Source organism: Venturia canescens, chromosome 8 (genome assembly GCF_019457755.1).
Source record: "Venturia canescens isolate UGA chromosome 8, ASM1945775v1, whole genome shotgun sequence".
NCBI classification, from domain to species: Eukaryota; Metazoa; Arthropoda; class Insecta; order Hymenoptera; family Ichneumonidae; genus Venturia; species Venturia canescens.
Window position 1 is genome coordinate 18301988 of NC_057428.1, and position 24595 is coordinate 18326582.

General features: G+C 42.0%; 5 protein-coding genes across 12 annotated transcripts in view; 3 read left to right on the top strand and 2 right to left on the bottom strand.

Annotated features, from left to right (window-relative positions):
- Positions 1-13108, top strand: part of MICAL-like (protein) — a 28332-nt gene extending 15224 nt beyond the window's left edge. Inside the window, exons 4-11 of the mRNA XM_043427126.1 lie at positions 1153-1241; positions 9564-11314; positions 11412-11625; positions 11727-12068; positions 12149-12284; positions 12368-12596; positions 12678-12790; positions 12879-13108. Of these exons, the coding sequence (XP_043283061.1) occupies positions 1153-1241; positions 9564-11314; positions 11412-11625; positions 11727-12068; positions 12149-12284; positions 12368-12596; positions 12678-12790; positions 12879-13090 (3086 nt within the window). The 3' untranslated portion in view covers positions 13091-13108. The remainder of the gene's footprint in view (positions 1-1152; positions 1242-9563; positions 11315-11411; positions 11626-11726; positions 12069-12148; positions 12285-12367; positions 12597-12677; positions 12791-12878) is intronic.
- A 192-nt stretch (positions 13109-13300) lies between these two features.
- On the bottom strand, positions 13301-15414 carry LOC122415181 (protein-lysine N-methyltransferase EEF2KMT). The gene is made up of 5 exons (XM_043427137.1): positions 14972-15414; positions 14740-14883; positions 14460-14654; positions 13697-14204; positions 13301-13605 (listed from the first exon to the last, which is right to left on the bottom strand). Exons 1-5 carry the CDS (start codon positions 15050-15052, stop codon positions 13499-13501), a joined length of 1035 nt encoding a protein of 344 aa, XP_043283072.1. The 5' UTR covers positions 15053-15414; the 3' UTR covers positions 13301-13498.
- Positions 15415-15540: 126 nt separating this feature from the next.
- Positions 15541-17129, top strand: LOC122415182 (uncharacterized). The gene is made up of 4 exons (XM_043427138.1): positions 15541-16219; positions 16343-16532; positions 16615-16826; positions 16903-17129. The coding sequence occupies exons 1-4, from the start codon at positions 15869-15871 to the stop codon at positions 16921-16923; spliced, it is 774 nt and encodes a 257-aa protein (XP_043283073.1). The 5' UTR covers positions 15541-15868; the 3' UTR covers positions 16924-17129.
- Positions 17040-20627, bottom strand: LOC122415178 (mucosa-associated lymphoid tissue lymphoma translocation protein 1-like). 2 transcript variants are annotated; one of them, XM_043427128.1, is made up of 11 exons: positions 20099-20627; positions 19870-20033; positions 19569-19749; positions 19231-19495; positions 19057-19149; positions 18746-18971; positions 18457-18640; positions 18157-18371; positions 17973-18071; positions 17333-17601; positions 17040-17250 (listed from the first exon to the last, which is right to left on the bottom strand). In XM_043427128.1, the coding sequence occupies exons 1-11, from the start codon at positions 20233-20235 to the stop codon at positions 17125-17127; spliced, it is 1959 nt and encodes a 652-aa protein (XP_043283063.1). In that variant the 5' UTR covers positions 20236-20627; the 3' UTR covers positions 17040-17124. The 2 variants fall into 2 exon arrangements, with proteins under 2 accessions (XP_043283063.1, XP_043283062.1); XM_043427127.1 differs by having other exon boundaries at positions 18457-18971.
- Positions 20628-21372: 745 nt separating this feature from the next.
- LOC122415180 (CREB-regulated transcription coactivator 1-like) overlaps positions 21373-24595 on the top strand; it is a 39091-nt gene continuing 35868 nt past the window's right edge. For all 7 annotated transcript variants that reach the window (XM_043427129.1, XM_043427130.1, XM_043427134.1 and 4 more), the window contains exon 1: positions 21373-22871. In XM_043427129.1, the coding sequence (XP_043283064.1) occupies positions 22758-22871 (114 nt within the window). In that variant the 5' untranslated portion in view covers positions 21373-22757. The remainder of the gene's footprint in view (positions 22872-24595) is intronic.

Below are 24595 nucleotides of genomic sequence, written 5' to 3' on the forward strand. Positions count from 1 at the left end.
GCTATCGCGAATCCACGTTGATGCTCTACACGTATTTCAGTATCGGCATACAGGTACATCTTCGCTGTTGGCCGATATATCATTCCTCGTAGTTTCACAATCGTTCGATCCCCCCCTCAGAGTCCCTGAACTCTCTCGATATTTTTATCTCCATTCGATTAATCATTGTGTTAGCTTTTTTCCTTATCGATAATCATACGAGTCTGGGGCGATTGGGAGGCTCATTTTCATTCGAGAAATCATAGTTTTTGTTGAAACGACTCTTGTTATTGATTTTTTTTTTAACTTTTCCCATTCAGTCTACGAACGGGGATAAATTTTTCACTACAATTTCATGATTCAATTTTTGGTCGGTGAATTTCTACTCACATTGGTCGCAGGTCACGATTTTTTCCCACATCGAAAGCAACCTTTTTTCATAATTTTATTCCCCTCTGAATTCTTCGATGTGGACTTTATTTCGGTGTGAAATTTCTTCTCGCCTCCGGCCTTTGGACCACGGGATGAACTGTCTTCTGTCATTTCCGCTGTCATTACAAGTCCCATAAAGTTTTGAGTCTCGAGCGAGAGAGAAAGAGACTCGAAGGGAGAGGGAGAGAGGCTCAAATCGAGATATAATCGTTCGATGCGAGTAAAAGCCAACGCTCGAGTTGTACTAAATATACAGATATATATGGCAACTTATTGAATGTGAGATCTCGTGCGAAATGACCGCGGGCTGGTGCGATAAATATCGGTGGATTTAACGCAATTTTGCAACGTCCACGTGCAAAGCAGCGCATGGTAGAGGGGCCCCGTCGCATGGAGAAAAAAACGGGCATTAACGCGAGATTTATTTTTTCCCGTGCGCAAACAACTTTTGCAAGATGCATGTTTCGTATCGAGAGCGAGATTTTTTTAAGTACAAATTACGAAGAGAGATCCGGAGACAGAATATTTTTCGTTTTCCCACGATCGCGGATCAATCCTTTAAGATTTTCTTTATTTCTTCACTTTTCTGGGGTAACGAAGCTAAGAATGTTGCAGCAGAATCAGCCGATTTTTTCCTCTCGACTGGAAACTAATCGACTGCGTCTCGTTTCAATTGATTTTTTCGTCTAATGTTTTCAAACAAATTTGTAATGAGAAATTTGTTTTTTTTTTGTTGTTCAGGCTCATCGCCGAGTCGACTCGCTTTGAGCAGAACAAAGGAAAGCTCCAACGAAGGAATTACCCCCGTACCAGAGTCTACGACGCCAAAGGTAATAAACGACGTTGTTTTTTGCTTCTTTTATTCTCTCCTTTCTCTTCTCCAACTTCCTCCTCGATTATTACTCTTTCCTACGTCTTTTTTCTTCCGTTTCTCGCTCTTTCATTTTTCCTCGAGCTCTTCTCTGTCTCTCGCAGTCTCTTGCTGTGCAACGAGAAAGCTTTTGTATCGTTGCTATAATTCATTTGTCATTTATCGCGGCAGTGGCGGCGGCAGTGGCGGCGGCGGCGGCGGCGTTTTTGTTGTTTTTCTTTACCATTTCATTAACCTATCGTCAAACTCATATCGTCGTGCTCGATTCTCATACTTAATTATTTCTGTAAAAAACAATATTTCGTTGAATTATTTGACTCAAGCTTATTTGCATCTGTCATGGGTCGAAAACGATCGTTTATTTTTTACATTTCAATCACAATTTCATCGTTCGATTCCTAAGGCATTTAAACTCTTTTATTCTACACTCTCATCTCGCTATTTTGACCCACTTTCTTAATCGATCTTCGCTCATATCTTTCTCAACGATTAACGAAAAAGCAGTGAAATTATTGCATGGAAATTCGTCGAGCCACAACGCCGATTCGAGGGAGGCGAAAAAAGTAAATGTTGGAATAACGAGATAAAAGAGACAGCAATGTACTTTTCTGTTTTAAACTCTTGCAGATAAATGTTGATTGGATGAATTGATTGAACGTTTAAAATACGAGGCAATATCGTGCGGACCAGGGACAAGGAAGAGCTCCAATCGTGTGCTTATATACCGAGGAGTATTTGAGTCTTGAAGCTTCGTCGTAACTCGATAGTCGGTTATATATAACCAAAGAACTTCACCCCGGAAACGTATAGTGGCATCGACGTTTCTCCGGCTCCTCGACGTCGACGTCGCTGCAGAAACCATAGATCGACTTGGGTGCTCTCTCTGCCAAGAGAAAACACGAGAGGAGAGGAGAGGAGAGGAGTCTTCGATCCTCTCTTTACCTCGTTCACTCTCATCGGTGTGTGCACACGTTGACGGGTGTGCGTGTTTCTCTGTGTACCTAAACTCCCGTCACTTGGTGCTGCTGCTGTATTTGGTGCTTCGCTCACCGTACAAGGAAAATTACTGTGGTCTCGTAGCCGAGCGAGTAACCCCACCGAGCCTCATTTATACAGGTTGCAGCAAAATTGTCCTTCCGGAGGCTTCTTCGTCCGAGGAGAAAAGTTCTTTGGCGAGTTTCTCTGCGACTCCCCGGTCACGAGTTATCGGGGAAGCCAGCGAATCGGCCGGGCCGTGGACCGGGGGGCCCCGGTCACGTGAGCGCGCACGAGCCAACGCGACTGAATTTCGCTGAGTTTTCGATTGTCTTGGAAACGCTGCGTCGTAGAAACAAACATCTGCAGATTTTCTTGTCCGGAATGATGTTATCTGCTCGAATAACTGCATTTCGAGGGACTCGGGACGCAAAATGACAGTATGGAAGCCACGAGAACGGCCACCCTCCGTCCCTCTCTACTTCGGCGTACTCCACGTCGGTACAGACGCGGCTATTTCGAGGCTCTTCCACGCTTTAACGACCAATTAGCCTCCCGGCGATGTAAAACGCATCTTCGGTACTATAAGACTCAAATTCTCCGAGTCTTAACGCTCGATATTCCTGCGACAGCAGGGCCCATCGCACTGCGCGCTCAATTTTCATCCGTCTCTCATTGAGCTTCGAACGATTGAAAGGAAAAAGGGAGCCTCGGATTTTCTCTTTTTATTTAAAGACAGTAAATAACGCGGGAAAAAGGCTCGGGGCTTGTTATCATCCTGACGATCGCGTTATGACACGCGAATATTCATTTATTATTATTCTATCGTTGATTCATCCTCCGGACGAATATCCATCGGTCTCTCCGAGCCTTAATAGCTCCTATAAACGCTTAATATAGGCGTGCATCTCATTGACCCCGAATTGAGACCTCTAACGCGCTCCTTTACGATTTTAATGACGGCAACTCTCAGTTTTTTCAAATTAAATTTATTTCTTCATCACTTATAATTTCCAGCCCACGCGGCGGACGAGCCCTTTTCATTTTGTTATTGTTATTTCTCGTATCATTAACGCTCCTCAATCGATCGTTTCAATGACTTTTCTTCGCTAAGGATGTTACGAAAGCTGTCGATGCGGTATGAAAAAATGCCTCGAGCCCGTTATTTACACGGCACACACGTACGCACACGTGCCTCTGGATGAACGTCGAGCGAGCGATTCTTAGCCTTGTTCGCAAGTGCACGTGGAATTCGTGCAATTTCCGGCAAAATAAACTCGCTTCGCGAGATTCTCTCGCCTTAATTGGACCACCGTGAAGAAACCGCGCCAATTCAGTCTTTCGAGCCTTTCCCAATCGCTAAACACACGAGATTTCTCTCTTTTCTGACGAGAGCTCCTTGTCCGCTTAATCGATACGGTGCGTGACACAGATCCGTTTTTTCTCTCCTTCAGCACCGATGGAAATGGCAAAATATTGCAGTTTTTTCGATCAATTGAATTCTTCGCGGCTCGTACCCGCCGTCGATCATTCTCGACTCGCTCATCCCATCGATCATCCAGTCTATCGTTTCCTCCTCATTTTTCTTCCATCGGTTTTCATATAATTTCGGAGGGATTATACTCGCTTTGCGGCGAGGATGAAATTGGCTGAAATATAAAAATTCTCTTGTGCACACAGGTGTTGGTTCGTGCCGTTTTTATGGAGGCTGCTCCTTCGATCACGAGCGTTATTTTCGTGCCCTGTAATAAGAGGCAAAGATCGAAGGTGCTGGGCGCCTATATATAACGGAAACGAGCTCTCTTGCCACAGAAACTTCGCCAGAGGTGTGTATACCAGCCACTCGGCAGAAGGCAAAAAACGAACAACGAGGAGAGGAGAGAAAAAACAGCGATAATTTGCCATGCCACAGCTTAAGGCCCTTGAACCTTGTACTTCCTATGCAACGAGGATTCATCTTCCCTCTTCCCTCCTCCGCGCCCTTCCTCTCGGTTTCTTCGACGCGGAGGGGGGGCGAAGTTTCGTAACAGTCCAATAAATGCACGGCTGAACGTACTTCACAAAGAGCCCTAACCCTTCCCTCCCCCCTCGACGAATCATCCTCGCGAGGTCGACGAACTGTCGTGCTCACGTTCTCAGGATTTTTTAACCTCCCAAGATGCCTGTTTTCTTAGCTCATTCGAAAGCTCTGCTCTCTCGTTATATTCGAAGACGAAAATCGACTCGGTGACCAAAGAAATTTGAGGCCAAATTTTTTACTTTTTGCGGACCAACGAATCGTGCCGAAATTAAAATTCGTTTATCCAACGATGTTTTCGTCGTTGGGAGAATCGCTTGTTTGAGCCAGCAAATTCAGTGATATCAACTACATTTTCGGTGAGTCCACACAAATTCGATCGTCCAGAAAGTGGGGTTGTATAAAAAATATTTTTCCTTTTCCCCGTGTACGAGCGATCGTGCACGTTTTGTGAGCAGGTTTTAACGCAACGATTGAAGCACACGAATTGTTGTTGCTGTTGACGAATAATTGGGAGTTGCGTGCTCTTCGTCCGTTCCTCCTTATCGCTCACCATTATCTCGGCTTTGGTATACGGAGCGTGACGTCTGGTCTCGAGCCCTATTCCCATTCGGACTCGATCGCGAGAATACGAATGCGGGCATTTTTAGTGAAAAGGAAGAAAGGCATGGGAGGATATCGGAATTCGTTCTTCCTCGAAATTTCATCACCGAATAATTATTCTGCTCCTCCTCGTGAATGGCCCAAGTGAGATTGAATCTCAAGAGCGAATCTGCTGCTTGACCTCGATTAGGAGTTTGTGGCACGACGCTATTATTCATCCCGAGTTCGTATCTATCGCGTTAGATCGAACGGTAAATCGACAGGGCTTTACAGAGCCACACACACGCGCGCGCGCGCGCGCGCGAGAAAGAGAAGGAAATACTAAAATAGCGGAGTAGTTTGACGCAAATACGTATTCCGATCACGGAAGCAAAAGAGAAAATTGGATCATTGCTCGGTCACCCTCGTGCCACTCTGGAACACACACGTCGCTCATACGCCGCCGGAATCAACTTTATTTATTCCCGTGTAAACCCACATTCGTACGTGCGTGCATGCATTCGTGGACTCGAAAAACAACGAGAGATTACGAGATGAAAGAGAATGGAAGATGATGGGGGAGCTCTTCTCTCGCTCTCTCAAATTGGCATTTATGCACGCGCGAGTTTATATACAAAGTGGATCACGAGATCAGGAGTACCAGTTGCACAGATTGGCACCGCTCGAATCTGTTTTTTTTTTTTTTTTTTTTTCGTAACCTTTTATTCGTAACGATCTTTTTCTAAAACTCTCTTTTCGACCTCAATTTCACCATTTTTTTTCCCATATAAAAACTTCCGTGTTCGTTCCGATTGATCCGAGTTGGCTGGGAGGATTTATTGCGAGTGTAATTCGATGCGGCTTCCTTTCCGTATTCCGTTTGAGTTTAGGCGCTTTGCGAGAAGCTTCATTCACATCGGGAGGCTGAATGAACGGAAATTTATTCAACGTCGTTTCATAACGTAGCGAGTAGCTCTGCGGAGCACCAAATTAATTATGATTTTTACGAAGGTACTTCATTTATTGGCGACCGAGATCGAGGTGCTCGAATATTTGCAAAGCAGTTTTACGAGAGGAGAATGAAGAGGGGGATAGAAAGACAACAAGAAAAAAAGAAAATAAAACTTGATAACGTCAAGAAATAATTGAGAGCGAGAAAGAATGAATTAAACGAAATATCGTCGCAACAGGTCCGCAGCAACGTTTATAACCAGCTCGTCATTTATTTTTGTTCTCCAGGAGGAAAGCTTGGACTTAATGGGGCAATATAAACCCGAAATATTCTGCTAGAAGGTAATTGCTTCGTCCTTATTTGTTTCCGCTTGTATCATCTCACTCGTTTCTTTATATTGTTGTTTCTTATTCACAATTTATTTGTTTTGGTTTGTTTCTTTGTTTGTTTGTTTGTTTTGTTTTTTTTTTTTCACTTCTTTCAATCTCATACAGTTCAATCGATTTGTTTTGTGTCCATACGTTGTTCTCATAACAATATAATCGTAACATGATATTGCATGCTTTGCACGCTTGACGACGCAGTATCCAAAAGTACAAATCGCACTCAATTGTTCTCTTTCACTCTCTTTTTTTTATTCGCTCATTGTTTCTTTGATGCATGAATTAGTCGTAGAGTTTTGACATTTATCCGAATATTTATGTTCCCGCGTGATCCACGATGTCTTTTACACTCCCTAACCGATTCCGTTCTTCTCGCCCCCCCTCCCGTTAATTCGTCCGTTCATTTCTCTATTCGATGAAATAATTAATCGTTGTCCGCAGCCGTTTTACAGTCAATTTTTACGAGAGGGTCCCTCAAAAACGCATTTTTCTTCCCCTCCCCCGTCATTCTTACGTCCCCTTTTATCGTCGCGTGAAATGAAAAAAAGAGCGTTTCCAAACCCACACGTAGAGCGTCTCTAGCTTAGAGCATTTCTCCCCCCCCGCGCGCTCTCGCGCCGCGCATAAATTATTCTTTATCGCGAGGATGTCACGCGCAGACGCTCGTCCTCTTCAGTTTTTCCTTTTCTTCTTCCTTCATTTATTTACCTTTCTTATTATCTTTCGTGTCCCGTGTGAGCGGGAGTCTTTCGGTCTCGTCGGGAGTCTACGAAACGCCACGCTCGTTGAATGTGGAAAAGGCAAACGGCGGCGGGGCCTCTCGCATACAAACGCCTCGGAAGCGTAGGAAATAACGTCAAACAGTAAATAACTCTTTCTATGAAGCTGAAAAATTCATTCTCATTGTAGCCTTTTCAACATTCTTCTCAAAGCCTCTCACGTTCGAAGGCTCTCCCTCCTCCCTTAAAATCCACTTTTCCACCTTTTTATGACGCCGTCGAAACGAGACGGAGCCCGTGGAAAGAACGAATCGGGCGAGCAATTAGTTTTACTCGAGCTTCTACCCGCTGGAACATCCAACTCGCACTGGCCTCGGTTCTCTTCTCACTTTTAAACTCGCACTAATGAAAGTCAATGTTTCAGCAAACTTAACGGTGCCAAAGTCGATGACTTTCGAGACAACCTACCGGGCTATTTATAACCGCAAAACGCATCCCATGTGCTCACCGATCTTTCGTACAGATGCGAGACTCTGTGTATATTCCTCCACGTATATAATATATAAAGAGAGATGCGCACGCGCTCTGAATCGGTGAATAGAAAATTATACTATCCGCCTAGTCTTCCTGGGATAGTTGATGACGAATAAGACTGCCAAGAAGGAACACGGAGATAGTCGGCTGTCCGAGTTGAGAAAGAGCCACGAAAAACGCGCTCCTCCCTCCTCCCCCCCCGCCCCTGTGCCAGTAAAATTAATTTTTCTGTTTTTCTTGTTTAGAAACGCGATTTGAAATTTCGGTGATGGAGAGGAGGGAAGCGGGGAATTCCGGGACTAACGAAGCGGTGATTATCGTCGAAAATGAGTTTTCGGGCTTCGGGAAAACGTCCGATTTGGGGAAGCGGATTTTCTTGATCGTCGGTTGAAGTTCCTCGCGGTTGAGCGACTCGGTTCACGTCGCTGCGAAATTGCTTCGGTTACCTTCCTTGGAATTCGATTTTTTAACATTTTCTTTTGTTGTATCGATTATAGAACGGTGTGCGTATGCGCGAAAGTTGACGATAAAAAGTGCGCCCGTTAATTGGAATTACATCATCGCGCGCGACACGCTCGCATGGCACGACGCTGCTCGCTGCTTTTTGATGCGTCATTTGGTGTGACCGCGAACGGACGCGAGTGGCGCGAACGTTGAACCCGGTGCAATTGCAAGAAATGCATCGTAACTTCCGAGCGGGCCGGGCCGGGCCCGTGCGAGTGTGCGTTGTTGCTTCGCCAATGAAAAGAGGGAAAAAGGAACGAGGGAAATGGACGCTGCGTTTTCACTGAAAAATTCGATTGACCTTTTTGCGATGCTCGCACGGGATCGACGGAGCTTACTAATTGCGCGTATGCTCGTTCCTCAATCGAGTTAAACGCACCGCGCGAGCTCTCGACTGACCGCTGGAACTCTTGTGCTCCCTCCAAATCCGTTTTTCGATTAATTGGAGTCGAAAAAAAGCTGCTTGCGGCCTGTAATTGCTCACGAAATTCACGGGCTCGATTCGTTAGTTCTCGTGAACCAAGTGCACGGCAAATCGCAGTTTCTCTCGCAGAAAAAACCGTCGTTAAAGTTCCTCGACTAGATTTTCTCCACACCCATCACCGCCTCGATGAAAAGCTAAAAAAAAAAATAAAGCGCTCTCGTAACAATAAAAGAAGTAAAGGAAACTTAAGAAATGAGACTGAGTAGCACGAGAGTAACGATCATACTGATAATTAGTCCGTGAATAAATGAGCTGCTGTACAATCGTTGCACGGGAGACGAGGAGGGGCTCTCCTCTCGTTTGTTAATCACACGCGAGCGCGGATTCGAGAATGCAAAATTCCACGATCAACTCTCTCGCGCGCGCGCCGGCATATCCCTCATCTTTTATTCTCTCTCGGTCGAATCCACTTGAGAAATAATAAGCACGCTTAGAAATTATCCTGCTGGGGATCGCGTCACGAGAACGTGATCGAATGTGTGTTTCATTCGTTTCTCTCTTTTCCATTTTTCTTCTCTCTTTCGTTTTTCTCTCCTCCTCCTCCTCCTCCTCCTTATTCATTATTTATCACCCTCACGGCCGAATGTCGGTAGCAGTTTTCCCCAGAGATGCATCGAGATCGTGATGAAATTACAAGTTTTCCCTCCGGAAATTATTCGACGTCCCACCGTTCATCTATTTTTTCCCCAACATTTTTCCTCGTCTGTTTTCTCGTGGAAAGCTATTTCAATATCAGCGCGTCTCCTCTTTCCATCATCTCGTTACGATGGAAAAAATTCATGCTACAGCTCCGATTCGAAAAAATACAGCAGTAAAAAAACGATCAAAATTTTCAGTCATCAAACACGATGCTTGCTCAAATAAACAGACGAATGACACTTTTAATATAAATTTATAAATACAGCACTGTGAAAAGTGAGATTAAACGAATTAACTGCTCGAAATGATTTGTAAATAATCGACGGAATCGTCCGTTAGTTGAAAATAACTAATTTATCTAATTTTAAAAAAACCCCTTAGCCATGTTCATCTCTAATTCATTCCGATCGGCTCAATTGCCCCAATATTTCAATTGAATGAAAAATAAATTTTTAATTGATTAATAACTGTTTGTATAATTGATTGATGCAGGTGGGTCCACGTACGGGGATGCGACGAGATCCTTGTGCGGTATGCGGGATGCCGGTATTTCTCGCGGAGAAGCTCGTAATATCGCGAACGCCGTATCATCGAACGTGTTTTCGTTGCGCGCGTTGCAAGAATCAATTGACACCGGGCAATTATTACGAGACGGAGGAGGGTCAATACTGCTGCGAGACCTGTCCGGACGAGGAAGAGACAGCGAGTAAAAGCCCACTATTGGGGGAAACGATTTATGACGGGCCCAATAGAGACGCGATGTTGATTGAAGAGCGCGACAACGGAAAACCGCAAGTGTACAAACGGTCATTGAGCGATGAAGAAAAAAGTGAGCACGCGGCTCAATTGGGCGAGAAAAAATTAGTGAGGCAAGACGAATTAACGAGCCCGGAGAGAAGGAAAAATTCGCAAATGCGGTTGAGCTTCATGACGGAAAATTTGTTGGCGAAAAATACCGAGGATAACGCAACCGAAATATCGGACAAGGAGGAGGAAGATTACTCGTCGATCGACCAGGAGCGAGAGGGAGATCGTCGCGAACCCAAGGGCACGTTGGCCTCGTCGTGGGTCAGCGAGATAAACGTGAATTTGACCAAAACTGTAATGCCCGCACGAACTAAATACGAGACTACTCACACCGATAAAGTAGATGTTAGCGATGTTAGCGATAGCACTAGTGATGACACTTTTCAACGAGCTCATCGTAACAGCCTTAATCAATTAGATTTAAGATTAGATGATGAAGAGCCCAATACAAGGAGGAGAAACTCATTGGACACTGCCGATAATGAGCACACGAAGAATTCGAATAATATTAATATTCCTCTTCCCCATGATGCTGCTACTGATGCTGCCCCTATAGAAGTTAGTGAAAACTCCACGAGAACGAATACCAAAGATACAACTGGCCCGGATATCGACACCGAGTCCTTGTCCCTCGTACAGAAACGTTTGAAAATATTCGAGACTCGAAAGCCTGAAAATTCATTAAATAAAAAGGCGAGTTACGTTGTTTCCTCGTCTAGCACGAGTTTCGACGAGAAGAACAATGATTCATCGGTCACTAACGATGGAGATAACGCGATCGAGTCGAATATTCGTACGGAAGAAACTTCGTCGTCAACGTTGGAGGAAGAACGAATCTCGACGGATCGTCTCACCGGCGTTGTAACGCCATCTGTCGAGTCAACGAGCCAAGAGAACAAAATAATATCGCCCCCGGTGCCAAAACGCACGAATCTCAAACAATCCCGTAAACCTCGTGACAATCATGACCTCAAAAAGTCTGAAGTCACTGTCCTTAACGCCTCGGGTATCGATCTCAGCGAGAACGAAGAAAATTATCCCAGCGATTTGAATCCCTTTGATTGCGATGATATTAACGACGAAGATGAACCGAAAGAAAAGAGTCTGAGCGAGAACCAGCAGAAATCACTTCGAAACGAACCTCCAGTCTCCACTAATCCCTTTGGGAGCAGCGACGACGAAGAGGAAAGTCAACAGGATGACAAAATCCCTGTTCCACCTCGGCCAGCTACTAGGAATATTCACAAAATTACAGAATCTCCCTGTCAAACTAACCCACAGGAAGCACCCACCAAAAGACGCTTAAAAGCACCCCAAATTAATTTCAATCCGTTTTTGAGCGACGACGAAGAGGAACACGAGACCGAGGAGGAACATGAAACTCTACGTCAAAACTCAAATTCCAATACCCCCGTTCCCAAACCACGCACCATCAAGTACGTTACATATTTTTTTCTTCGCTTCCCCCTCGAATGTCATTTTTATAACGCAACATAAATTATTCTTCATTTTTCGTCCTCATTTTCGTTGCAGACAAACGACCGACTCATTTCTGTCGCCGTGGAAAAATGATCTCACTCGAGGCGACATCTATGCCTCGAACAGCTCACTCGCCAGCTCGGGATCTACCTCGACCACTGGCGGAACTTATAGGAAAAAAAAGCCTGCGCCACCCCCACCTGTCGTCAAAGAATTGTTCACTTCCGCCGGGGATTCCCTCGCTTCTTCCCATTCTTATGCCAGCAGCGTAAGACACTTTTATTTCTACCTGTCCGACGTTTTTTTCAAAATTCTTCAAAGAAATCGATTTGGAAGCTTCAATGATTTCGATTTGTCTTGTTATTTCAGAATAATTCTCTACGCTCGACTCCAAAAGCCCGGAAAGCAAAACCAGCGCCTCCACCTCCATTGCCAACGAGCACACCCTGCAGCACGAATCTCAAGGCAAATGTTACCATCCCCGAATCGCCGATAACCGATGGTCATCAAAAAATTGAAACTCGCGACTACGATTCGTGGAAAGATCCGAAAAACGACAAGGACGCGGCGAATAGAACTAAACAGAATTTGACAACCGTCTCCGGCGACGAAACGAATCCCTTCGACGGCTTCACCGACAAAAGTCTCCAGGGAAAATGGAAAAGGAAAAAAGGCCCTGCACCAGCGAGGCCCATTCCCCACAGGCGAAAGGTAGTAACGACCTTCTTATTTATTGGAGAGAATCAATTGAGCTGAAGTTTATCAATGTGACAAAATGATTTTTTCTTTAGATCAAAGTGATGTCTTTGAAGGACGTGAAATTGGAGCTCGATGAGATAGAAATGCAACAGCAAGGCCTCGAAAGACAGGGAGTGCGACTGGAACAGCTGATCAGGGACAAAGCGGAGACCGGAAGTGCTGCAGAAGGTTGGTATTTTCAAGACCGTTCGATTGATCGCTTGAAAGCAATAAATTGTGAAAAAATTTCATCATTTTTCCCAATTTTTCAGATACTAATTTGGGACTGGACGTTGAAGAACTTGTACTTGAGCTTTTTGCTCTTGTCAATGAAAAGAACGAACTATTCAGGCGGCAGGCCGAGCTTATGCTTCTCAGAAGACAACAGCGACTGGAGGAGGAGCACGCTGACATCGAATATCAAATTCGATGCCTCCTGTGCCAACCAGAAGCTACTAAAACGGATTTTGATAAGCAGCGAGAAGAAATGCTCATTCAAAGGTTTGTAGAGGAAAAATATGCAAATTTCCCTCATTATTTGTGACCTTTTGTGAGTTATTTTCATTTTTTTTCCTGGTACAGGCTGGTGGAAATAGTCGAGCGTCGCAATGAGATCGTCGAGTGCCTCGAAATGGACAGACGACGCGAGGTCGAGGAAGATCGCAGTATTAACACGCAAATGGGAATCTATGCGGGTAAAAACAAAATTATAATTCGGAATGACCAAGTGACTGACTGAAGAAAAAACACGTAAATAAATCGTTTTCGTTTATTATTCTGCAGCCAAGAACAAAGGTGACTTTGCCAAGGAGTTGGAGGAACGTGAGGAGGAGGAGGAGGAGGAGAGGAATCGTTCGAAAAAATCGAAAAAGACAAAACTCAAGGATAAAGCCAAGGAGAAAATATTGCGGAAAGTTCACAAAAAAGATGCTGACAAGGACGTCGACGAGACTGAAGTTAAGCTGAAACGCCAAAACAAAAAAAAGTGGTTCTAAAACACAAGTTAAAACAAAGACAATTGAAGGATTCTGAACCTCACGAAGGAAGAAAATGATTATAATAATTAAGGGAGAAGTCGAAGGAAGCTTTCGCTGTTATCGCGAAAGTATGAGACTCGTAAGGACCCATAATTAAGTATTGTTGAGTCAATATTTCATACGCCGTTCTTTTTTCTTTCTTTATACATACATTTTGTTTCTCTCTAATTCATTATATTGTTATATTTATATTAAACGAAAAATCATTTTATCATGTACGTTTGTAGTTAATAAATATAGATTGACAATAAACCATGTCGTTTTGTTCTTCTTCTTGGTATTTACGGCGGATTATATTTGAGTACAAAAATATGGTAAAAAAACGAATGAGCTAATACATTATTTTGAGATACAAAAGGGAAGGTACTAATCTTTGTTGTAAATTTTCAATATTCGTACGGGAGTCTCGTCGAACTGCAGGAATAAATCTGGCTTCGGAACCGTTTCGTCGTCGAATGATAATCCGTGTGCAGCTGTAACGAACAAATTTTTTCAAATTGGAAAAGAAATCGATTTACAGCCACACGAATGTATTACAACTGTTAGATAAGTGATTAAAGTTACCTAATTTGTTGAAAAAGGTTGACAGAGTCTCTTCGTTTCTCACTGTTGTCGCGACGATAACTAGGGCGTTAGTTCTCTTAATGAAAACTCTGAAAGCTTCGATCAGTTCGTCGAATGTACTTTCGTCGTAAACGACGTCAGCGGCCAGTACAACTTCCGGATTCGTCCAGCTCGCTTCGATGTCGTTCTCGCTTATAGACGACCACAATAAACGCTTTATTCTCACGTCGGTTATTCCAAAGTTTATTTTGTACGATTCCTCGTTCCACTCAACCGTACGCAAATCCTCAGCAATTGTTTTATCGCTTTTAACCAAATTCAGTCGTACGTTTTTAACAATCGTGTCCAAAACTCCCGAATGACAGTCCGTGAATGTGTAACGTTTTGGTGATGATAATAGAATTACTGTGATCCCAGTTAAACCCACGCCTGAGCCTAACTCCAGGATGATCTTATTCTCTAATTTTGATTTGTGTACGCTGCACCATTCGGCTAGTGCAAAAGCAGCCTGCCAAAGAGAAATCCAATTTTTTCTCACGCTGTTCAACTCAATTTTTTCTAAGCGAACATATCAATAAATTGGTTTGACAAATATATATTTTCTCAAGACGAATGTCTCTTTTGAATTCTTAATTCGAAATGTAAGTTTAAGCTTACTAAAAAACTGGACAGCTTGAGGAAGAAGTGCTTCCATTTTTTTCCATTCAAATGTATTTTAAGGTTAGCAGTAGATTTGTTGAAGAAGAAAAACAGAATGAATTACCTGCCAAGTGCATAATCCAGTAGTTCCGTCAGATATCAAATTTTTACTCTCCTGCAAAATTATGCGTTCTGTGCTATCCCCATGTTTAATCAAGAATTGACGATAATGCGTTGTGTCTGCATCATCGTTTAGCATCATGTAACTGGTCAATGTTTCATACAATTTGGCATAAATTTCTTCGCCATCTTTTTCAGACTGAAAATAAAGTTTGACGATCCAACATAATTTCTTTTTCTGTAAATTCGTACAACCGCAAGGTTCAACTATCATTGGTGTGTACCTTTTCCATTAAAGCTCGAAGAAAAGCTATCCGGTACGTCAATCTTGATGGATATTTTAAAGAGTTACTGTCTTCTATTGTGTTTTCGAATATTTTTATTTGCGACTCGTATTCTATCGGCTCAGTCAATTCTTTTTTGGATTTCTGAAATAAATGTATTGTTTAGGATAAATTTGAAATTTCATGATGAAATTGAAAATTGGAATGTTTTTATAACCGAAATTCCACTCACCGTAAAATTAAATTTGTTGATAGGAGCACAGCAAAGGTACTGCTTTTTTATATATTCAATGTCGCTGTCCTCGAGAGGCATTGTTTTCTGATATTTTTCGACTTCACATAAAAATTCGAGCAATCGTTAAAGCAATTTTTGTATGTCCTCGGAGAACGGTTTTAGGCACGAAGTTGAGGTGTAAAAATATTCGTTGCAGTGACCAATTTTAACGGATCAAGATTTTCATAGCTCTTTTCCACCTGTCAAAATTACGATTTTCCGGCTCATTCGGATTTTTTTACCCCGAGCACAAAGAGCTCGAGACTATTTCAGATGCAATATCATTGGACAATTTTGAAGCTTTGTTTACTCCCGAGTGATAAATCGATACATTAATTTCCACGTGGATTCAGTACGGCTACTTCGTGTGTGTGACAATAGATTATTGGAAGTTACGTGAAGTTGGCGATAATCAGCATAGACCAATACAATAGGTGGGAGGTGGGAGAGAGGATGATTTTTACTATTTTTTCTAGTACTCACCAGAGAAGTTTCACTTCCGAATAGTTCTTAAAATTGCCGACAATGCATATTGGCGACACAATAAACTTTGTGAATAGCGGGTGATTTGAAATTCCAATAAGCAGTGTATTGAAAATATACTTTAGTGTTATATAATTATTTATTTATTAATTCTATTGTCGCTAAGTCAAACAATATTGAAATTCGGTGAATTTAAGCACGAATAAACAATTGTATGACATAATATAACGTCAAATCTCAAATATGTCAATTGCTTTTGGGTCTTGTAAATATTTTGATCATCGTTATTGAGGTTAAGTTCTGCCTTCGAATGTGTTTTACCGTACGGTTAGATCGTGTTGTGTTGTGATCTTGTGCCGCTAATTCTTTGCAATGATAGTTGCGAATATTTACAAGAATTTATGTCGACCCAGAATTCTGAGCCACTACGGTCGCTCACTTGCAAATTTGTGTAACGTGTCTAGTAGAATATTTACCCCAAAATGCAAGTCAACGACGATACGAAATATGGATAGAATTTTTTTTTCTCCATACAAAAATTATAGTACCGAATCTGAAGCGAAACCCGAGGCTGTCGCTTTACCACCAATTTCAGGTTTTCCACCCTCGCTATGGCCCAAAATCTTCACTACCCTCAAAAATTACTTCATTATCAATATGGTGATCAAATCAAAAATCGACAAAGAATTCAACGAAGACGATTTTGTGTGTGCTACTAAACAGGCGAGTCTTAAAAGTTTTCATGCAATTCCATTCTTGTTACAGCATTCATTATATATAATCCTTGGCTGTCAAAATTCAATTATTGCTATGAAATTGTTGAACCACTTTCTTAATCATTTTCAGGCTCTTCTGGTTATATCGAGAGCTCTAGCTAGCGAAGATTATGATCAGCTCAACGGTCTTGTAACAGTAGACGTTATAGACACATTGAGAAACAATATTAGCAGGCTGAATTATGAACAGAAAAAGTGCATAGCAGTGCAAGAGGGAGACATTTATCTGTCATTCCCAAGTAGTGTCAGTATTGAGGAGGGTAAGAAACTCTCCTTTTTTCATCAATAATTTACACTTTATCTTTCTTTGATACTGACTCGATGATTCATTAAATACAACAGAAAACGATCGTAAGGTTGTTGAAATAGGTGTGGTTCATCATTACATGCAGGGATTTGGTCTTATGAAGGATCAGGCAGTAACTTTGAATTCACTGTCTGCATATCAGGATCGAATATACATTGCGAATTATCGTTTCCATCGAGACTATTCTGAAGGCAGTGAAGCGTCGTGGATCGTCAACGCTGTTAACCATTTTTCACCTCAACTCGCTGTAATTTTTCTTTTTTTTCCTTTTTACACTTGAATCCAAATCAATGATATAAAATTGGAATTTTTTTTTTTTCTAGTATCAATATCAGCAGAACTGACAGAGGTGGAATGTTTCTGCGCAGCATGCAAAATCATCAATAAGTTTCGCCATTGCTGAATCGGGATGTTCCCAAAGTTTGTTACATCGTTTGAAAAAAATGTAAAACGTACGAAAGCCTTTTACGCCGATGATTTTTCTGTTTAACAAGTAAACAAAGAAAAAGGGAAAAAGAAGAAGTATTCACAAATACAAAGACGTATCACACTTTTGTGTCTGTCACTGTAATATCTAACTGACGCAAAAAAGCTGGCACGTGATCAACAACCGGTAGCAGGATTGCACTCACAGGTTTTCCGTTTCTTTCCAGCGAAACGACGATTGGTCCCTTCAATAATCAAATGTCCAAAAATTATGACCAACTTCATTCTCTCGGTAACAAATCGTCAGTTTTGTTTTCTTCTACGCACCTTAGAACTTTGGGGATTGAGCAACCAGCACTCATCCTTGCTTGCACTCTTGAACAAATTGATCCGTTTCATCGGCACGGAATTGTGGAAATTGACCGTATAATTGGTCACATCACATATCGTGACGAACATACTATTCAAGAAAGGTTTGGCGTATTGGCCCAGTTTCGCTGTATATCGAACTCCCGCTTGTTGGAAAATGACCTCTAAACTTTTTGTTGGGAACTCTACCGATTTGATCAATCTTTGAACAGCTGGAGGTGGCGTTTCTAATTTCCATTTGAAATATTAGTTAATCAAATATTTGAGAAATTTTTTTATTCCTACGATCTATTTTTCCAGTGTAAATGCTTTAATGAGGTCAAAAACGAGCCCATTCTTCTTCACAACCTAAAATTTTGCTCTCATGTGATACCGAGGCCTTTATACTCCATCCTTTTCGTTATAAAAAACAGGAGAGAATAGTCTACGATGAGTTGACTTTCAGGCAATATTTGATGATAAAAATTTCATGGAACAAAAAAAATATATGAAAGAATAAGAAAAAACAATTTTCCACTAAAATAACGGGGTCGTTTTTGACCTTGGTGTGAGAGTACCCAAAAAAAACAGTTGGATGGGAGAACACAGAGACGCTTACTATGGTACATTGCGTCGGTGAGTCGGAAAGGCTTCGTGACTGTGAGAGCAAACATTGGTATTTGATTGCGTTCTTTCCCCTTGAACCAGACGTCAATTGCTACGTAAAGCGAATACTTGTTTTAATCGAATTCGAGTTGTTTTTGAAAAATTTTCAAATGACTCATGCATTTTGAAAAACTCACATTTCGCGGTCTCTTCAAAGACTTTCTGTACGATCATATCCCGCGTGATATATTTACTCAGATGGGTTAGATACAATCCACATTCGTTGCTCTGTCTTTCGTAACTCGGTCGATGACTCGAAGTCGAATAGGCCTGGATCAAATTGCGTAAATTTTTTCCACTTCCGTACTCATTTACTTTCGGTATTTCGGCGTGAATTTCTGGATTACATTCTCTTAAACAGAATAACAGATTGACTCAAAATTCTTCATTTGACATTTAAAGATATTCCTTATTTTTAAGCTGAACTTTTATTTTACTTGGGAGGAACAGTTTGACAAGTGTCCAGCACGACAACCAAAAGTGCTGGATCGGTTGACAACGAAATTGCCAATAATTCGCTCTCGCAAACTGCGTCGCGTCTCAAGTAAGACTTTGGTGCATCGATTGGGAGCATGTAACTTTCCTGCATCTTAAAACCGTGACCAGCAAAATAGAAAAAACCTGAAAAAGGAAAAATGAGATTTTTACTGTTCGCTTGATGAAAAATGTATTTGTCAATTAGAATTTGGTGGCGTGTTTGAAAACTTTGCAAAATTCGTAAATCACCGTAAACTCCTTCGATTAGAGCCGAACAAAAAACGCGAATAGCATTCCGCATTTGTATGGCATTCAAATTTAATAAACAAACGACTTTGAATCCTATTTCTTCGAGAATATGAGCAAGTTTGGTAACATCGTTTTTGGGCGTTCCCAATTTTTCTTGATGCTCGTAATCCTCGTTGGCAATTAATAGTGCTATTTTTGCCACAGCTTTCTCCCGTGGCAAATCGATCTGCAAACCTCGCTCCAATTACTCAATGCATTCTTTAAAAATGTTTGATAATAAATTACAATTTCATTTTGTATAATGATCTTACGATAACGTTGCTTCTTTGAGTACAAGCTTCGCTGACCTCATTGGTGATGTAGCAATGGTATTTCCCTTCGTGTTTCGAGTCAAATTTATCGAACTGTAAAAAGTACGTTAATGAATTTACTCATTTTTTTAGTTGAAAATAATTGAGGCTAGCTCGTTTTTATTTGCAACTTACTCGAAGCACATTTGTGTTTTGACCCTCCAATTTCGTGTTGTCACGAAACCATTGATATTTTGGAACAGGATGACATTTTACAAGGCAATCGAGTGTGAAGCTATCGCCTTTCCGTACTTCGAGGAATGGAATTGGTTGTTTTTCTATTTCTATTCGAGTTGGTTTCATTCTCACGTAAACGATTGACGATAATTTTTTATTCATTCTCGTTCCGTCAATCTCAAATTGTAATACCTTGCATCGGTATTCGCCTTGTTGATTTACACTGAAAATTATTTCAATCCAGGAATTGGACAACGGAAGCATATCTTTCAAGTATGCTCAACAATGAAGATTACTTCTCAATTTTTATGCTCAATTCTTCGCTCGTTCGGTTCTCCAGTTTAGTGTTATTGTGGTACCAGGCATATTTCGGTGGCGGCAATCCTTTGGCTCTGCAAATGAGCTTCAAAGTTGTACCTAAAGCTACTTCCAAAATATCTCCCGAAGCATTAGGCTGCTGCTCGATGATCAAAGGTTCTGTAACAGTACTTATAATATAAATATAGTTTTATGGATTTTGTGTTGCTCTTCATTGGCAATTTCACTTCTTAATTTTTTTGTAGATTGTAAAGTTATTAATCATTCTGATAAACAGACCTGGTTGGCGTAGAATCGAAAGAGCTCCCAATAGATTGCAATCTTCCAGCAAAGTACTGAGAATTCCGACAGTGCACATTCTTGTATTCAGTTGGAAGAGCAGATTTTCTGCAGATTTTTTTGACGAGTTTCCACTGTCCTCCAGAGTATTTAACCATGATGCTCTGTATTTAAAATAAAAACTACACTTTCTGTCACCTTCGAAGCTGAATTTCAGAGAGGCTCATACCCGACAATCTCCAAGTGTTCGGCCACATTTTCCGCAAGCAGCTTCCAAGCTGATTCGTTGCTTAATTCTTTAACCAATTGAGTGTATGCCGTTGCTGGCAAATATTCAATTGACATTTCCTCGTCGTACTTATACATTGTTTAATGTTAGTAATGAAATGAAAAAAAAAATTTAGTTGTTCAATTAGATATAGACATAATTTCACTGATGGCAATATTCACTCGATCATTCCGATATTATGCATTGGTAACAACACAGTGGTACACCGATGGATGATTCAACGGAATATATATAACTATCGAGGCAATTGGAATGGAGAATAAAAGAAACTATTTGGAGTAAATAATCGTCGTTTGTTTGAAAGTTCATTGCCTCGCGATGTATTTATCACGTTACATAGTAATAGATAAATGGAAAGTTTTCGAATAAATAGACAGAGACGGGTGTTATTGAGGAAACTTTTCCTTTATTCATGTGTGTTGACAAGAATTGTCAAGAACAGTACAATCGAAAAATTGACGTAGCAGGAAAGTATATAGTCGTCGCTTGCGTTGCTGGAGTGGGAAGTCACGCTTAACTGAGACACACGTCACACGTTTTAAACGCAGTTGTAAACAATTTTTTATTAGAGGTTATGTCACGACTCCGTACACCCGTAACACAATCGGTAAATGAACAAAAAAGTAAGATTATATTTCGTATTCGCGTTGGTAAAACGCTTGGTAAATATCTATCTATGAGTCAGGCCGATAAAATATATTGGTATTTTTAAATCTGCATTACCGACAGTTGTTTTCTGGGACTCCACAGTAGCGCTACTGTCGCTATTATTTTCCGTCGTTACGCGGCGGATAAACGACGGTTGTAACTCGAATAATGTGTTGGATTACAATAACAAATGCTCTTGGAGTCATTGGAGTATTACAAATAAAGTTGAGTGAATAGAAGTGTTGATAGAGTGTAACGAACGTTGAATGAAAATGCGTAAAAAATTGGGTTGCTTTGTGTAAAACCCGCCGCGTGTCGCCCTTGACAAAATTACGGATCTTATTCCCTGTGGATTCTGGCTTTTCAGTGGAGAACCGGAATTTATACACAGAAACGTACACACGGATACACTTACCACACGCAAGCCGAAAACACGCAGAATCGGATCCGAAAACTGTGTTGAGCGGGTTGAGCGATAATTCGGTCGAAACGGCGGCTGCTGAGAGCGCAAGAGAAGGGGCAAAACGGTGGACCAATGGCCGGGCGAAAAACATTTTATGCGCGATGCGCGTGTCGCGGTGCGCCGAGTTAATCTTTGCCGTATCAGTGACCGTCAGTTCTCCAATCGAGAAGGTAGTGGGCAAAACGTCGCGGGGTTTTAATACACGTACACACACAAGGAACGCACACCGCGGTGTGTGCGTGTGTGTGCACGCTGACGGTTTTTTAACATATACAAATATATATCTATATACGTATAGATGGACATATATAAATATATATAAAAATACATGCATGTGCGTAAATGTATATTTATTTTTTTTTCTCTCGTGTTAAATTTCGACGGACAGTCGGGCGTTGTGCGACCGTTTAGGGGCGAGTGTGTAGGGCGACCGGGGGGGGAGGGGGAGGACGAAGAGGAGCAGTAAGTAGAGCCCCGTCGTTGTGCGCTCCGTTTAACGGTTGTGTATCGCGTGTGCCACACATGCCACAATCTGTATTTTTTCTTCTCAAACATACACACTCACGCACTCTCTTTTTCGTTCGTTCACTTTTTCGCTCTCTCATCATCCACGTTTGTATGGATTTTACGTACGTATATGTATATCCGCGTGTTTTTTAAAATTATAATCACCAACGGAGAACCCAATACGCGGGTCACTTGAAAATTCCCAGAAACGGGGAAAATTTCACCTACATTTTTGTTCCTTTTGGCCCTCATTTCGTCCAATGTTCCGAAAAGATTTCGTTGCCAAGTAATCTGGCAGTTTCGCGAGGAGATTAAAGTGGATCGCGGAGTGCGTTGCGGGTGAAAAAAATAAAAAAAAAGAAAACCGAGCGAGAAAAAAGCCGCCGCGTGTGCATGCGTCTTGTAGTGAGGAAGCGCGCGTTCGGAAGTGGGAGAAAAGGGGTCGTCGTCGTGTGCGTGCTCGTATGCAATAAGGAAAAAGAGCGTGCCGTTTGTTGCGGCACGCGCGATCCATCACAGTCGTGTGCTGCGCGTATTAACAGTGACGATGATTTTTATTTCGTCGATTCGAAATTGTACTTGTTGAAGGAAGCAAAGTCGAAGAAAATAGTAAAAGAATAGACATTTTTCTATATTTCCTTTTGGGTTTCTATGCTACCGCGCTACCAGGGTTCGATTATATCGCGTTGAACGCGCGCGAGAACGTTTTTATCGTTGCGATACGGGAAAGCGCAGCTCGTGCGTTTTACAGCGCGAACTCGCGCGTGTCGCTCCGTGTGTGCAAGTGCGCGCCACCTCGCGTGTGTTACTCTCTTTTTATTCTATTTTCTCTCTCCCTCTCGTTCTTTCGATCTTTTACCCGCTCCCCAGCCAATTTTTTCTTCAATTTCGCGTATTATCGTTCATGCCAACCGAGTTTTTTCGCGCTATACTGTCCGATCGTGTTTCCCGTGCTTAGTGCGTTCTTCAGACTCTGACATCATGGCGAATCCACGAAAATTCAGTGAAAAAATCGCTCTCCTCAACCAGAAACAGGCTGAAGAGACCGCTGCTTTCGAAGCCATTATGCGCGAGGTTTCCGATGTCACAAGCCGAGTAAGGATTCTATATTTCATCACTTACTCTATTTACAATTTTTAATCCATTTTTTTCAGCATTTTTCCTATTTTTTTCATTGCTGTTTTGATTTAATTCTTGTGTACATATGCGCGTGTATACTTTTCGGTTAGTGCACCCTCTGTTCGCGACTCTATGACTGATCCGCTCTATGTATACGCGCGCCGCCCGTCCTCCCCTTTTTCGTCTTTCTCTTTCTCTCTTACCCTTGTGTTCGATTGCGTAGAGAGCCGCGCGAGTTTCCGGATGTTAAAACGTAAACAACGGAGGGAAGCCTCGTTGCGCCGTACATATGTGCGCGATGTGTACAAAAGCATTTTCTCTCTCCCCCCGTCCTCTTCCTCTTTCTCTACTTTTTTTTTTTCCGTAGGTAAATATCAATTTTGTATTCATGGAAATTTTTTTGTTTCCTTCACCATCGAAGGGATTCTTCAAATAATCGAGCAAACTTTTTTAAAAGAGCAAGCAGTTCAAAGTCTTTCGAATATTATTTAATTCTCTGGCGTTTTTACAATCGCACTTTGATCAAACGAAGGAAAAATGAAGATCCAACGTCTGGAGTTTTAGTGAAAATAATAAGGAAAAAAAACACTGAATCGTGTGCGTGTGTGTTGCGACGGGAAAAAGGAAAACCGCGCCAAAATTCGGCCAATCCATTTTGAAGGCAATTGAGATTTATGCAGCAACAAAAAAGCATGAATTATCACTGTCATACGCGTCAAAGATAATTCGAGACAATGGAGAGAGAGAGAGAGAGAGAGACGAGCGGTGAAATTCGCTAGAACGACGAGTCTGAAATTTATTATGCACACTATTCGTCGCTGTCATTGCCAATTCTTCTCTTCGCGCTATTATACCAACTCAAATTGCACATGACCCTAGAATATTCGAACGAATAATATTTTGACGAGAGGAAGACAGAAAAAAAGACATCCGAAGGATAATCGTGCGACGAGGAAACAAAACGTAAACAATAACAAAGCGAGTATCGGGCGTGAATTTAACGGGGAATTCGTACGAATTCCAGGAAATCGGCTTTCACAAATATCGCTCTCAATCTCTTCCTCTCCGATTCCCCGAACCGAACGAATTTTTATTATTTTCTCTTGAACCTTCGTTCTCTTTCTCTATATTCCTTGGGATTTTTAGTCGATTCGACAGTCGAGAAGACACACGGGGAGATAAAAATATATGAATTACCAAATATTTTCCGCTCTTTCCCAGCCCCCCTCTCCCCCCGGTTTCTCGCCTTGCGTTTTTGCTCTCGCTCTCCTCGCCATCTCTCTTTTTGTACCGAGCCCCTCCCTCCTCTCCGTTTCCATGCACTTCCCCGGGCAAGTTGCCGCGCGCTCGGAGAGCAATCACCTACAGTCGAGGTAGAAACACACACGCAAACTCGACTCTCCTTCCGTCCAGTGTTCCTCGATGCGAATGTGCGAGGAATGTAGATACGCTGGCTCTGATGTTTCTGCTGCTGCAGCGTCGTCCCGCTCTCGAGCTTTTTTCTCCTCTCTCTCTCTCTCTTCCTCTTGTATATTTTCGCAATCGTTTGATGCCACGGCAACGCGCCTCTCTCGTCTCAAAAGATAAAGAGAAACGGATTTTCAGAGTGTTTTGCAGAGGGGCAAAATGTTTTCGGAAACGGAGGGGGAAAGAGGAACGAGCGCCTCGGGCAACGTAATCGAACGGGGTTTAGAAACCGA